The sequence below is a fragment of the Apium graveolens genome, chromosome 3, assembly GCF_009905375.1.
Source record: "Apium graveolens cultivar Ventura chromosome 3, ASM990537v1, whole genome shotgun sequence".
NCBI lineage: Eukaryota > Viridiplantae > Streptophyta > Magnoliopsida > Apiales > Apiaceae > Apium > Apium graveolens.
In genome coordinates this window covers 223,132,898-223,145,927 of record NC_133649.1, presented here as the reverse complement: position 1 = coordinate 223,145,927, position 13,030 = coordinate 223,132,898, and the positions used below count along the sequence as shown (strand labels likewise).

At 34.5% G+C, this 13,030-nt stretch overlaps 1 protein-coding gene across 3 annotated transcripts; it reads right to left on the bottom strand.

Moving 5' to 3' along the window:
- Positions 1–2,642: 2,642 nt before the first annotated feature.
- LOC141713127 (uncharacterized) lies at positions 2,643–8,321 on the bottom strand. 3 transcript variants are annotated; one of them, XR_012571829.1, is made up of 10 exons: positions 7,947–8,321; positions 7,043–7,192; positions 6,691–6,864; positions 6,170–6,322; positions 5,878–6,030; positions 5,279–5,443; positions 5,028–5,162; positions 3,409–3,556; positions 3,021–3,106; positions 2,643–2,922 (listed from the first exon to the last, which is right to left on the bottom strand). XR_012571829.1 is itself a non-coding variant. In XM_074516400.1 (10 exons), exons 1-9 carry the CDS (start codon positions 8,128–8,130, stop codon positions 3,056–3,058), a joined length of 1,266 nt encoding a protein of 421 aa, XP_074372501.1. In that variant the 5' UTR covers positions 8,131–8,321; the 3' UTR covers positions 2,643–2,922; positions 3,021–3,055. The 3 variants fall into 3 exon arrangements, 2 of the variants coding, with proteins under 2 accessions (XP_074372501.1, XP_074372500.1); XM_074516400.1 differs by having other exon boundaries at positions 3,021–3,059; XM_074516399.1 differs by lacking the exon at positions 3,021–3,106 and having other exon boundaries at positions 7,947–8,319.
- Positions 8,322–13,030: the final 4,709 nt, after the last annotated feature.

Below are 13,030 nucleotides of genomic sequence, written 5' to 3'. Positions count from 1 at the left end.
TTCTAAAAATCGACCGATTAACTGATTAATCGGCCAATTAATCAGAGTTCGGACGGGTCCCGTCTCGATTAATCGTTAATCAGTTCAAAGTACGGTTTTTTAGAAAATCGGTCAAAAGTCCGGCAGTTCGGGAAAAATCGGTCGAATCGGGTCAAACATCGGTCGAATCGGTCAAAGTTTGAAATTATTAAAAAAAATTGAAAATAACATTTAACATTTAATAATTAAATTAATAATAATATATTGACACTTTAACATACAGAAACAATCGTATATTCTTATATTCCTAAATCTTCTACACAAATCTCTAATTGAATTACTCCCAAATCTCAATACTCAACTCGCTTGCTTGATCGATTAACAATCTTAAGGTATTCTAAATTTATTCAACAATGATTGCATCTTCATATTTGTATTGTTTTTTCATACCCTCACTCAGTTTATTTTAAATCTTAAGATTTGAACTAGTATGTAATATTTTCTGAATACCAAGTAGTGATTAGTGAGTAGTCGGTAGTAATTAATTAGTATAAACCACTTAACTATCAATTATGTAATAGTGATGGTGGTTTTTAAAAAAAAATTACCATTTAAACATCAATATTAAATTAATGATATTTGATTTTATTTTTGTAAATTTTATGTAAGGTTAATGATATTTAAATAGAATTTTTTATTATTATTTATTAAATAAATTACTTCTAATTAATGCTCCGATTAATCAATCCGATTAATTATCGATTATCCGATTAATTACTGATAATTCCTTTTACCGAACAATCCCGATTTCCCCTTTTTGAAACACCGCCAAACACACGAGAGTTGGTGCAAAACTTAGACGGGTTGTTCTCATAATCTTATCTTCCTCGGGTTAAAGTTTCTTTTTTCTACTTCATTCATGTCTTTTTCTTTCGTTATTCATAATAAAAGAACGAATTGAAATAGTTACTCATATTCTTATATTAATGTTACTTGCATGAAAAAGAATTACAGTATTTTTTTGTAACTGGGATATGATCTCTATTTTTTATGAACTTAGATTTTCATAAATAATATTTTGTTTTATACTATACTATATAATGCGGTATGATTTTTCGAAATTTGCATGATTAAAATTTTTAGAATAAGTTTTTTTTAATTTAATATGATTAAAACAAATAAAAGTTTTTTATTTCAACATATCTTAACTTCAACGGATTTAATACTTTAATTTCTAAAAATAAATGGAATCGAGAGTGAGCTCGCCTAGTATATTTTCCTTTGGCCTTCTAAAAAAAATCTAAACAAGGATTTTTTAACTACGATTTTACTATAATGTTACAACACCAAAATAAACGCAAATAAAAATTGAAAAAAAAATATTACGAATAAAAATAAAAAACAATTTGGTTTTTACTAACGATTAACTTTTTATTAATGAAAATAATTCGACGCCCGTGGGCGGAGCTCAGACAAAAAATATTAGTAATAATAATAATGATAATAAAATATGATTTTCTTATCATTAACATATTTGATTTTGAATTTTCAAAATTAGCACCACAGACCAAGATTCATATGTAATTTTATAACTTAAGGATTATTTTTTATTAAATGCAACTACAAGCAAAAATATCTCTCAATCAAATTATTTAATCATTACATGTAAATATATTTATGTGTGAAGTTGGTGTAATTTGATCAATAAGAATGAAACGGTCATTTGAGAAACATTATCACGTGAGTAAATACAATTCAATTGCTTAAGTTATTATGATTTAGTCCTCAAAAATTCATCATGTATTAACTATTAAGAGCTAGGATAAATGATTAATTGAATGATATAATGTAGCGGTAACTTAGTATATAAATTGTAACTCGAATTTTTTAAGAGGGAGATTGAGTTACTTAGTATGTAAATCATAACTCTGATTTTTTAAGAGGGAGATTGAGTTATAAATTGATCGTATAAATAATTATAAGAAAGTAAAAAATAAATATACTATAACAAATTATTTTATTTCAAAATTTTACCAAATCTAAATAATAACATAAAAATGCCTGTCAATATATGAAAAACTAGCAAATTAGTTTGTAAAATAAATTTTTGCGGATAGTTGAATGAAAAAAACTTAAATTGACACATGTATATTTTAAAAGAATTGAGTTCAATCCCGGTCGATTTGAGTTCAGGCTTATCGAGTTGCGCTCAAAAACCTCGGTTCAACTCGAGTTTTTTATCAAGTTCAAAAATGTGTTCGAACTCGAGCTCAATAGCGAATTCGAGTAAAGCCCTATTTTATCGAGCCAGCTCGACAAGTCGAGCCCTATTTTATTGAGCCGGCTCAATTCGGATTGCATCCCTGAAGAGGAACATACATGGGGAACAAAATGATATGACTGATGGGTTTCCTAGTATATGCTGGTCATCTTCTTCGACGACAATAAATTTTAAAAAAAAATATTGTTCTCGGAAAAAAATTATAGCTACTACCAAAAATTGGTATCAAGGGAGCATCAACTATATTGAACCTTGTTCCCCAATACAGGATAACGCAGTTGTATAAGTGTTTCACCATTCTAACATAAACCTCCTTTGCTCTTTTTTTGGCTAAGTTATGATCCTCCATTACTTTAACAGGATATTATAACAAGCTTGAAAATAAAATAATAAAAAGCAGCAACTTTCCTGAAAGACTAGTAAAAAGGTGTTGAATGAACAATGCTAATCATAACTGTTCTATAACTAAAACAAAGATCCAATTGAACCAAAAACAGTTCCACGATCACCTGCGTTTCTGCAACTATACAAGCTGGCTGCGATTGACTTTAGATGTAACCTACAACCCCAACAACTACTATCGCCTTTAGACAGAAAATGGATCGCACCAGGTGATCTTTGTATCAAATGACTTTGTTCTTGAGCAGCCGAGGCTCTATCGTCTGAAAACAAGAGAGTTGAACAGCTTTTATTTTATAGGTTACAATAGAATACCATGTAAGTTTGTCTAAAGATGAATACATCAATTATGGAAACATACTCTTTGGTTATTGAATTTCCTTGGCATCCTAATATTCAACTGCATATTGCAAGGTGGATGGTGGTCGTACGTTTCAGACTATGACACTGATGATGGCATGAATATACCACATATATATTTATCAAAAACAAATATGTTATCATTTACAACTGCTTTGGCCATTCCACATAATCAAAGTCATCTTCAATAGCAAAAAGTGATATCACTAAATCCATAATATTGTCGGTTCCAACTACATATAGAAATTGCAAATTTTTGGGATGCATAGCATTTATTGGATACTGAAAATTATAACTTTGAGAAAGTTAGCTATATGTATTTCCAATCAACAAGCCTTTTATGTGTTTTGCCATCAACTACAGGATAAGGAAAAGTGAAATATACCGACCTGGTGTGATTATCACCACCCGTCTTTGTGGGGAATATCACTCCACGAAGACGTATACCGTCTATCACAGTCTCAATTGTACAGTTGTCCAAGGAGCTCGTAGCAACCTTTGCTTGAAACATAATTTTTCCTGGAGGAGTCTGCCGGCCTGCAATGGATTTTCTTGTCTTCAGATCAAGGTAACATGCGAAAAATTACTATTTACCATCCACGTAATAATTCCTACTGCATTAGCTAATAGCCTAGTATATATAAAAATTAATACATTACATATGGAAGGAGACACCCCTCAATTTTATTACAAAGAACTACTTTCCCAAGGAAGAAGGAAAACACAAAAATATAGATGCAACTTGCAAGCATGAACTAGATCTGGGAAAATATAAATTTTCTTATTTATTTAAATAGGTATTGTCATACCAGAATAGTCGTTTGGCTAAAGCATTGTGGTTTCTTAGCAATGAGTTGCAAGCATGAACTAGATCTGGGACAATATAAATTTTCTTATTTATTTAACTAGGTAATGTCATACCAGAATAGCCGTTTTTCTAGTGCATTGTGGTTTCTTGGCGATGAGTCTTTAGGGTTAGTAGAACGTACACTCTTAGTCACCAAATAATTCATAACTTATATACTTATTTGGTTTCCAATACTTACCAAAAGAGTCGATCATCTGCAATGCTTAACCTAGAAGATACCCGTCTCTTGGTAGCAAGAGGCCGAGGGCTCTAAGCCCAGTGGGGGAATAAGGGCATGTGTATATAGAAAAAATTGATAATTATAACATATATTGTCAGATGGAGTGAATCTCTTCTCAATATGTTTGTTCCGCTTTTATAGATCAGAAGAATGATTTTTATCCTCCTATATTTTTGGAGTTCTTCTCTGTCCCCCTAATTCTGTAAGCCAGCGATGGTTTCCTTGGTCATTAGATTTAGAGGTTAATGCTTATTAATGAAGACTATACAGGTCTTATAGAAAGAGACACCAGTCAGTAAAAAACAGAAACCAGCTGCCCCCAGAAATTAGGGAAAACTTATTAATGGAGCTGTGAGCATAACCTAGATCCTGGGTAATATTACAAATCCAAGAAATTTTAAAAGGTTAATATCAGAATGAGTTATTAATATCAGTGGACTCTTCTGATTCAGAAATGTTTACTTTTGTTAAAAGGAAACCAATGAAAATTAGTTATTTTCTTTTACATTCTAAATTCGGATCCTGGACTGAAAAAATGTTTGATTTGTAACTCTAGATAATTATCTCCTTTCTAAAAGTGCGTTTAAACCCCCCCCTACTCAAACACCCACAAAAAAACACCCTTCTTTTCCCAAATTTAATGCAACACCTTCTCTTTTCATTATATTCATTTTTGGGCCAGGACCCAGGACTGATCAGCGTAGTTTCAGCGAGTTTTACAAGGCAATACTTATTTTAAAATTTTAAGTTACCTTTATATTAGTTACAAGCAACTAAACCAGATAAAAGATAATGAGATTTTAAAAGACCTTGAATGAGTTGAGCAAATACTTATGGAAGTTCAGAATTCATATAAAACAGTCACAGTAATACAGAAAATATTAAATATGAGTTCATTGTAGAGCAATTAGAGCCCTTACGTGGTTGGAAATTGGTCTCGGCTCTGTCAAACATTGGGGCAGCATTATGTTGTTCTTGGCACTTCTGTTTTAATTGTCTCCTCAAAGATAACTTCTCTATCCTTCGATCGTCCCGCTCAGGCTCTATCAAGATTCCTAATGTTGAAAACCTATGCTATTAGATACTAGAATCGACAAACTCATAGAACTTTTAGATAAATGACTTGCAGTGAACAAGTATGGCTTTGTAACCCTTAAAGGATGTCTTAAACCTGTGATTAGATAGTACATATCATCCAATGCTTCTAAATTCTTATCGCAACCACCTATGAAGACAAGGACACCTCTATTCCACGGGTCCAAATTGTCACCAGCCACAGAAAATCTCGCTGAGGGCCCCTCGCCTGTAGGTGTCACTTTTGTCCAAAATCCTGTTTCTGCAAAATGAGCGAGAAGTAGGTGTGCATGTACTTCAGACTGATGTCACTGAATTTAAAAGCTGACTAAAAAGTTCAGGAACATGTCAAGAAAAAGTGGAATCACAGATGCTACATCTATTTGATTTTCAAATAACATACAGACATGAAATCTAAAATCCGGGCCTTCAATAAAATACCCTCCTAAAATTGATCACATATAAAATGCAGCCATAAATGCAGCGGACAACCACTTTATTATATAATCAAAGCGAAAAATAGAAAATAACAATTATGTAACAGTTGTAGTATGAACATTAACGGAAATCCTTCTGTTCAGATATGCATATTAAGAATCTAAGAGAAAAAAAGTTTTAAATACAATAAAAATAGTGAAGGAAATATATATATATATGGTTAAAATTCCAAAAGCATGTGTATATATTGCTCCATACCAACATCAAGCATATGTACATCATCAAATACGTTCTCCTCATCCCAGAAACCTCCAAAAACAAACAAGTTCTTCCCCAACACAACGGCTGTATGTCCAGCTCGAGGCGGTAGTAGCTGGCCTGAAGTGTTTAGTTTCTCCCAGACAAGAGAATCTATAGTAAGCGAAGAAAACAATTTATCACTATTTTATCAACCAGAATATATGTTTAAAAAGGATGATTGAAAGTTTATTTAAAATGTCTTCACCATTATAAGTACCCAGTGAACTAAATATATAAAGGTACCACTTACCTGTGTCAAGAATATGGACATCAGATTGATAAAATCCATCTAAATCTAAACCACCAATCACAATTAATTTGTTTTTCCACACTGAGCAGGTATGGCCATCGCGCTTAGATGGTGGGGCTCCAGATGTTTCAGCCCGCTTCCAAGCAAATGTTTCTGAGATAATTCAAACATTAACAAATTCTGGTCAGTCAATTGCCTGAAACAAAACCTAAGCTGAAAAGTTACAGATTACAATTATTTATCAAACAAATGAGAAGGCTGATATTATGGATCAGGTCTAAAAGTTGAATCTTAAAAACCAGGAAGGGAAGAGACTAAAAACAATCTTAATCATGACTTCTTAAGTGGAGCAAATTAGTTATAGATGCCAAACACAAGAAATATAGGTCAGGTTATATATGCTGATTAACATTACACAAGTAATATATATAACTCCTTAATCTCACCACTGTGATAACAAATAACTGGTCTGCAAGAAACTGAGATGATTACTAAGTCATAGAATGCGTATAGAGGCCTACCAGTATTCAGTATGTAAAGATCATTATAATATTCTTCATGGGAATTGTTAGAAGACTTGCTACATCCACGTCCACCATATATGAAAACTCGTTTACCAATAAGCACAGCAGTGTGGCCTTCCCTTGCGACTGGTCCCTCACCTCTTATACAGGGGGACTTCCATCCCTTCGATGCTGTGAAATTTACCCCAAAATTTTTAAAAAAATACAAAAAAAATAATAGTATAATAATATAATAATATAATAATGATGACCCTGTCAATAACTGTTCATTTCTAACCTAAAGAACATAAAATAGCAGACTATTAAGAAGAATCGACAAATGCAAATATGTAGCCGCAGGGATACTTACAGGTGTAAAATATATGCAAATCCTTAAGAGGGTTTGTTCCATCTGTTCCCCCAAAGATCAATAAATTATCTTCTACTACCGTACAACTGTGACTATCTCTTGGCTTAGGTAGTTCACCATGTACCACAGGCTCACTCCATGTTCTGTTAGCTGATTAAAGTAATAGAAAAATAAACAACATTAAATTTCAACACAACCAAAGGGGAATAATAAAGCATCATGACAAATAACCACAATGACGCTTGTCTATTTGGAATCAAACTCTATTATTAAAAGAAACTCTTATTCAGCTGCAACTTTAAAATGCCTATCTGTATCCTAATTTGGTACATGTGTGCAGCAAGTGTCAATATTTCATTTTAACACGTAACGTCTAACTGGTAAATCCCATTTTGGAATTCAACAACACAGTAATTGAGAACATTAATTCAAATCTACATGTATGTAAGGGTTCTTTTTCATGATCATAAGTTCAGAACTTTCATTCAAGTTCATTGCCAACTTTACTGGTAAAATTCAACAATTAATGCAACTTTGAGATGCCAATTGGTGTCCGGTCATCGAGTAATTAGTTCTTGGTAAACATTTACAACTAGCATTGCTCTTTCTAAATCAGCAAAGAAACCGGCCTCAAATAAATAAAAAACCAAAAGAACAATTTAATTGCAATCATTTTGTGCCCTAACCCACAAAAGGCATATGCATTGAACCCTAATCAATTCAAGTAACCAAATTTAATTCAAAAATCTTAATTACTAATAAATAGTCAATTTAGCCCTAAACACAATAAATCAAAGCAACAAAAGCTAAACAATTAAAAAGAAAAACTTCCAAGACTAAACACACAGATTACGTACATACAATGTAAAACACAAAATTCAAGAAATTCCTTACAAATACTGACCAGTATCAAAGATGTGAATTTGATTACTCCTGCAATTATCTTTCCCATATCCTCCAAACACATAAAGATATCTCCCACCTCTAATGGAGTTACAAGTATGACCCCACCTCTTTCCTGGCCCACCACTTGTGGGACCCACCAATTCACCATTTTTAATCTGAGTTTCAAGCTTTTCCCACCTCATTTTTTCACAAAAAGATTCAATCTTTATGTGAAAAAACACACTTAAACAGAGAGCAAAGAGAGATGTCAATGTTAAAAACAAGAAAAATGGTATTTTTAGATTTGGGTTTTAAGTTATTTATATGTATAGGCGCGGAGTGTATGTATATATCTGGGATGAGAGTTCATGCAACTGAATGAAACATAAAGTGTTGCAATTGCAACTCGTTTGAAACATAAAATGGGGAGAAATTTTTGTGAGGTTATTTTGGGAACATCAGTTTTGGGGCCTTATTTAGATGGGACCCATCATGATGCTGGGTTTGTACTTTTGCATCTTTTTTCTTTATTTCAGATTGTTTTTTATTACGTAGTATACTACGTTGATACTTCGTTTAGATTGGATTTTTTATAATTTATTTTGGGTAGAGATACATTGAAAATTGGGAATTATATTATAAATATTTGTGATTCGAAAAAGAAAAAATTAAGAGGATTAATTGAAAAGTGTGTGCCTTCGTTATTTTAGTTTGAAACGTTGCATATATAATAATTTTTTAAAAAAAATAATAAAGAAACAATTTAGAAGTGTTGTTATCAATTTGAAACGTTACATATATAACATTATATAACGATGGATGATATAACTCCGTTCGTTATATATATAATGTAAATTCAAAAAGAAAATAATGGATCTAAGGGTATCCTCAAGACAATTATCTAAGGTCAAATCATTTTATAATGTAATATTTAAGTGCAAATCTTTAAATACAAATACAACCCCCTGTATTTACAAAAATACTTTTATATTATATTTGTTTTCTTTTAATTTCAGACACGTATCTTGAGGTTATCTCAGGACTACCAACAATTTCATTCAAAAATAATTAAAATCATTTTAGTAAAATATTTAAGATTAAACTAAAAATAATATTCCTCGTATATTACGATGTGCACATGAATTTCATTTACTAATCACCACAATCATTGAATTTCGATTGCATTTTTTTCCTAATCATTTCAAAGATTCGAATTCGGTAAAATACGTATGTAAAAAATATAGTTTTATATTATATGGTAAATATTAAATACTTTTTAAATTATATGGTAAAATTTACAAGATATACAAAAAAAAGTATTACAAAAGCAATGAAAAAATATCAGATTTAATACAAATAAATCATATACAGTAAAAAGAATATCTCTTTTTAATTGTAACTAAAACCTGACTTGTAGAAAATAAAAGCACAGCTTGTACAAACGATATACTATATTTCACAGACCCAAAAAGAACAGAAATCCCTGATCTATTCGATGTGGGACCGGTGTGTTCCAAATTTCCTCACTTAAATTCTTGATGTCCTCGTCATAACTGAATGTATAGCCCATAGGTCTGAATCATACCTCTCTAGTCATTTTTTGAAAAAGACTTTCATTCATAAGAAAAAAGACTTACTATCTTTGGGATCTGATCCTACGGGATGATATCGGCTGGCTTCGTATCCCCACCTCGGATCTATGTCCATTGTGCACAAGGGGTCCCATATTATTTGAGGGAAATTACCATATATAAAGTATTTGCAAAAAATATTTGTAACAAAATTTTGGTAACTCTAATATTTTTCTTTAATGGCTGCTCTCGCGTTTGGGACTATCGGTCCTTTCAAGATGCCTACGTATCTCTGCGTGATAGAGAATCAAGCCAAAAACATAGTTCTGAGTTGAGGGGTAGAACCTTTTATATAGAGGTGAGTCTAGGGTTAGACTTGTGTTGGGAGACTTGGTGGATAAGTCTCCAACTTAGATGGCAGTTAGGAGTCCTTTAAGGAAAGGAACTCCAGAACCTTCTGTGTAGGACTTTGAGTCCGTTTAGGACACATGTCTCTACTCTTCCAGCTGTATTGGGCCTAATCTGTGAACAACTTGTGTTCGTGGACTTCGACGACCTTTGCTGGTGGGCCTTGTCTACATGGGTCTTCTTGAGTCTGCTACGAGCTCGGACCAGACAGGTCTATACTGGACTTCAAAAAAGAAGTCCAAGAGTAATTAATGTGACATTTAACGTGTCTTTAGGATGTATTTTCTATCCATATCATTTACCCCCCAACTTCCGGGAATACTGCTCGAGTTTTCGTGGAAGTTATAATGGTCTTTCCGCGACTCAGAGTATTTTTTGCCCTTCTTGGGTATCGGCCCTTCATGAGTATCGGCCCTTCATTGGTGTCCGCCCTTCATGGGTATTTCCTTCTTTTCGTAAAGTATGGAGCAACCTACACGTTTACAACGATTTATTAGTGTGAGTATACAAACTTAAGGCATTTGCACAGGCTATTTGGATAGTGTTTAACACTAAACGGTCGTAATCGGGACTAAAAAATGAGCATTTATCACCCCTTGACCTTCCTTAAGGTTAATTATAGGGTGAAAGTCGCTAACAGACCATATTCGGGGCTAATCGGCCCTAATCAGGACTAATTTCCATGTACAAGCTGCTAACTAGGCTTAGAAGAGCCAAACTTTTAGCTAGAATGCACTAACTTGCCTTAATCGAGGATAATCTTCCCTAATCGAGGCTAATTTATCTTAATAAGGACTAATCAATATGCATAAGACACTAATTATCGCTCATTTACACTAATCACGTGAGTGAATAGGTTAAACGGCCCTAATCGGGGCTAATTTCACTATACGAGACACTTCCTCATGATTCGGGTTAATTGCATGTAATATTTACTAATTGGCCCTAACCGGGACTAAATTTCACTAATCGACCCTAATCTCAAAATCCTGAAAATTTAAAAAAAATCGATTTTTTTCTATTTTCCCTATTTTTGCAAAAAAAATCAAGAAAAATCGCAGAGGGGCCGTCAGGGCTCTGCAAGACCTCCTGCTGCAGGAAGCCCTGCTTGGCCACATGGCCTCACTTGTGGGCTACTTGGCCTCATGAGGTCAGCCACCTCCTGGTCGGCCACCTCAGGGTGGTATGGTCAGCCGGGAGGAAAAGTTCTCTGAATTTATTACGGTGAACGCTTTACTTCTCACGAAACTTATTTCCGTGAACCCTCTGGTCTTCACGGAACTTGTTCTCTCTAACGTTCTGATATTTATGGAATTTGTTCTCATGGACGTCCTATTCTTTATAAAACTTGTTTCTGTGAACCCTCTTCTTACGAATTCGGACAAAATTTCTCTAAGGAGCCACCAGAACAAATTTGGAAGGCCTCAAGGCTATCCTATAGAGGCTCCTGGTCGGCCAGGACTATTCTTAATGGAGTTTGAGGCCCTCCGTGAAGTCCTACAGAAGCTCCTGGTCGGCCATAAGGCCTCATTTTGTTGGCTGGTCAGTGAGGGCTAGTCTTAATGGACATTGAGGCCTCCGGGGTGTCCTACAAAGGATCCTAATCGGTCATAAGGCCTCATTTTGTTGGATGGTCGGATAGGGCTAGTCTTAATGGGCCTTTGGTCCCTTCGGGCTCTCTTATAGAGGCTCCTGGTCGACCACGAGGCCTCCTTTTATAGCCTGATCGTCCAGGTCTGCTCTTAATGGACCTTGGGAGTCCCCTGCAGGGTAGTCTGATCCGTCATGAGGAGAATTTGTTCTAGTACTCGTGATCACTCTTGCCTTCACTGAACTTATTTAGCTGAAAAGCTAATCTTTTTAACCTTTATAAGCTCTGCTAATCATGGTGATTAACGTAATCAACTCTTAGCTAAGACTAATGACTTATGTTTAGTCTCAGTCAGGCTATTTTAGGAAGACTGATACGATAAGCGGTGTTCTACATCACTTTCTTCGTTTGTTATGTCGTCCTTTCCCACTTTTTGATCATTTTCATCCGCCATTTCCGATGTTTTTTCAAAATGTACCTGCTAGCACGGACCAGGCAGAGTTACGACTTGTTGCAGCAGGTAGCTCTTTTTCTATAAAATAAGATGAGAAGTGTTAATTTTCATTCACACTTTCGTTTCTCAACTTCTCAACTTCTCAAACTCTCCAACTTTTCACAAGTTCCCAATTCTTCTCAAGATTTTCAGAGATGTCTCAAGGTCAAGGCCCTAACAAGTCCTCTTTCGCCAAGAAGGAAGCTATGCACAAGAGCGCTACTTTCCTCTCTCTATAAGGTATAGCTCTCGTTTCTCCTTTATCTATAAACCGTTGTTTTAACAGCCTGAAGAGCATGCTGGATGAGAGGGAGGACGAATACCCAAGTACCGTCCATTTTGATGTGTTTTATAACAGGAGTATGCTCCATGAAAAGGATATCGAAGAGATTCAGTCGACTTATTCTTGGCCCGATTGTTTAGAGATTCGTAAGGCTAGGCCTAGTGAGAGGGCTTGCAATCTCTACCCCCGAAGACTGTTTGTGTACAAGGCAGCTCTGAAGTCCGGGCTAAGGTTTCCCCTGCACCCCTTCATTCCGAGGCTTCTGGCTGAGTTCAAGATTCACCCCTTCCAGCTTTACCCCAATGGGTGGGCCTTTATCATTCTCTTCATAGTGAGGTGCCATGGCTTGGGTATCTCTTTGAGTGTAATGATGTTTTAAAGTATTTTCATGATTAAAGTTTCTTCACTAAACAGACCTGGTTGGGTTGTGATACAACACAGAGCTCATTTTCCTCACATGGTGAACACCGGTTCTATTCATGACTCAAACCATAAATGGAATAAGAAGTTTATGGTCTTAAAATAGATGGGTGGAGACTGGGGAGCATACATCATATTTGACTTCATCAGTCCATTTGATGATGACGAGAGAACCCCCTATTGAGAGTTCGTAACAGAAACCAAGCTCATCGAAGCTGGCATTAGCAGCCTTTCTATAGAGGATATTTATTTTTATTCTACTTCAACTTTGTACAAGTTTGTTCTTATATTTGTCTTATGTTCCTCTTGTTTCAGCTACTGAAGCTCTTGACGCCAA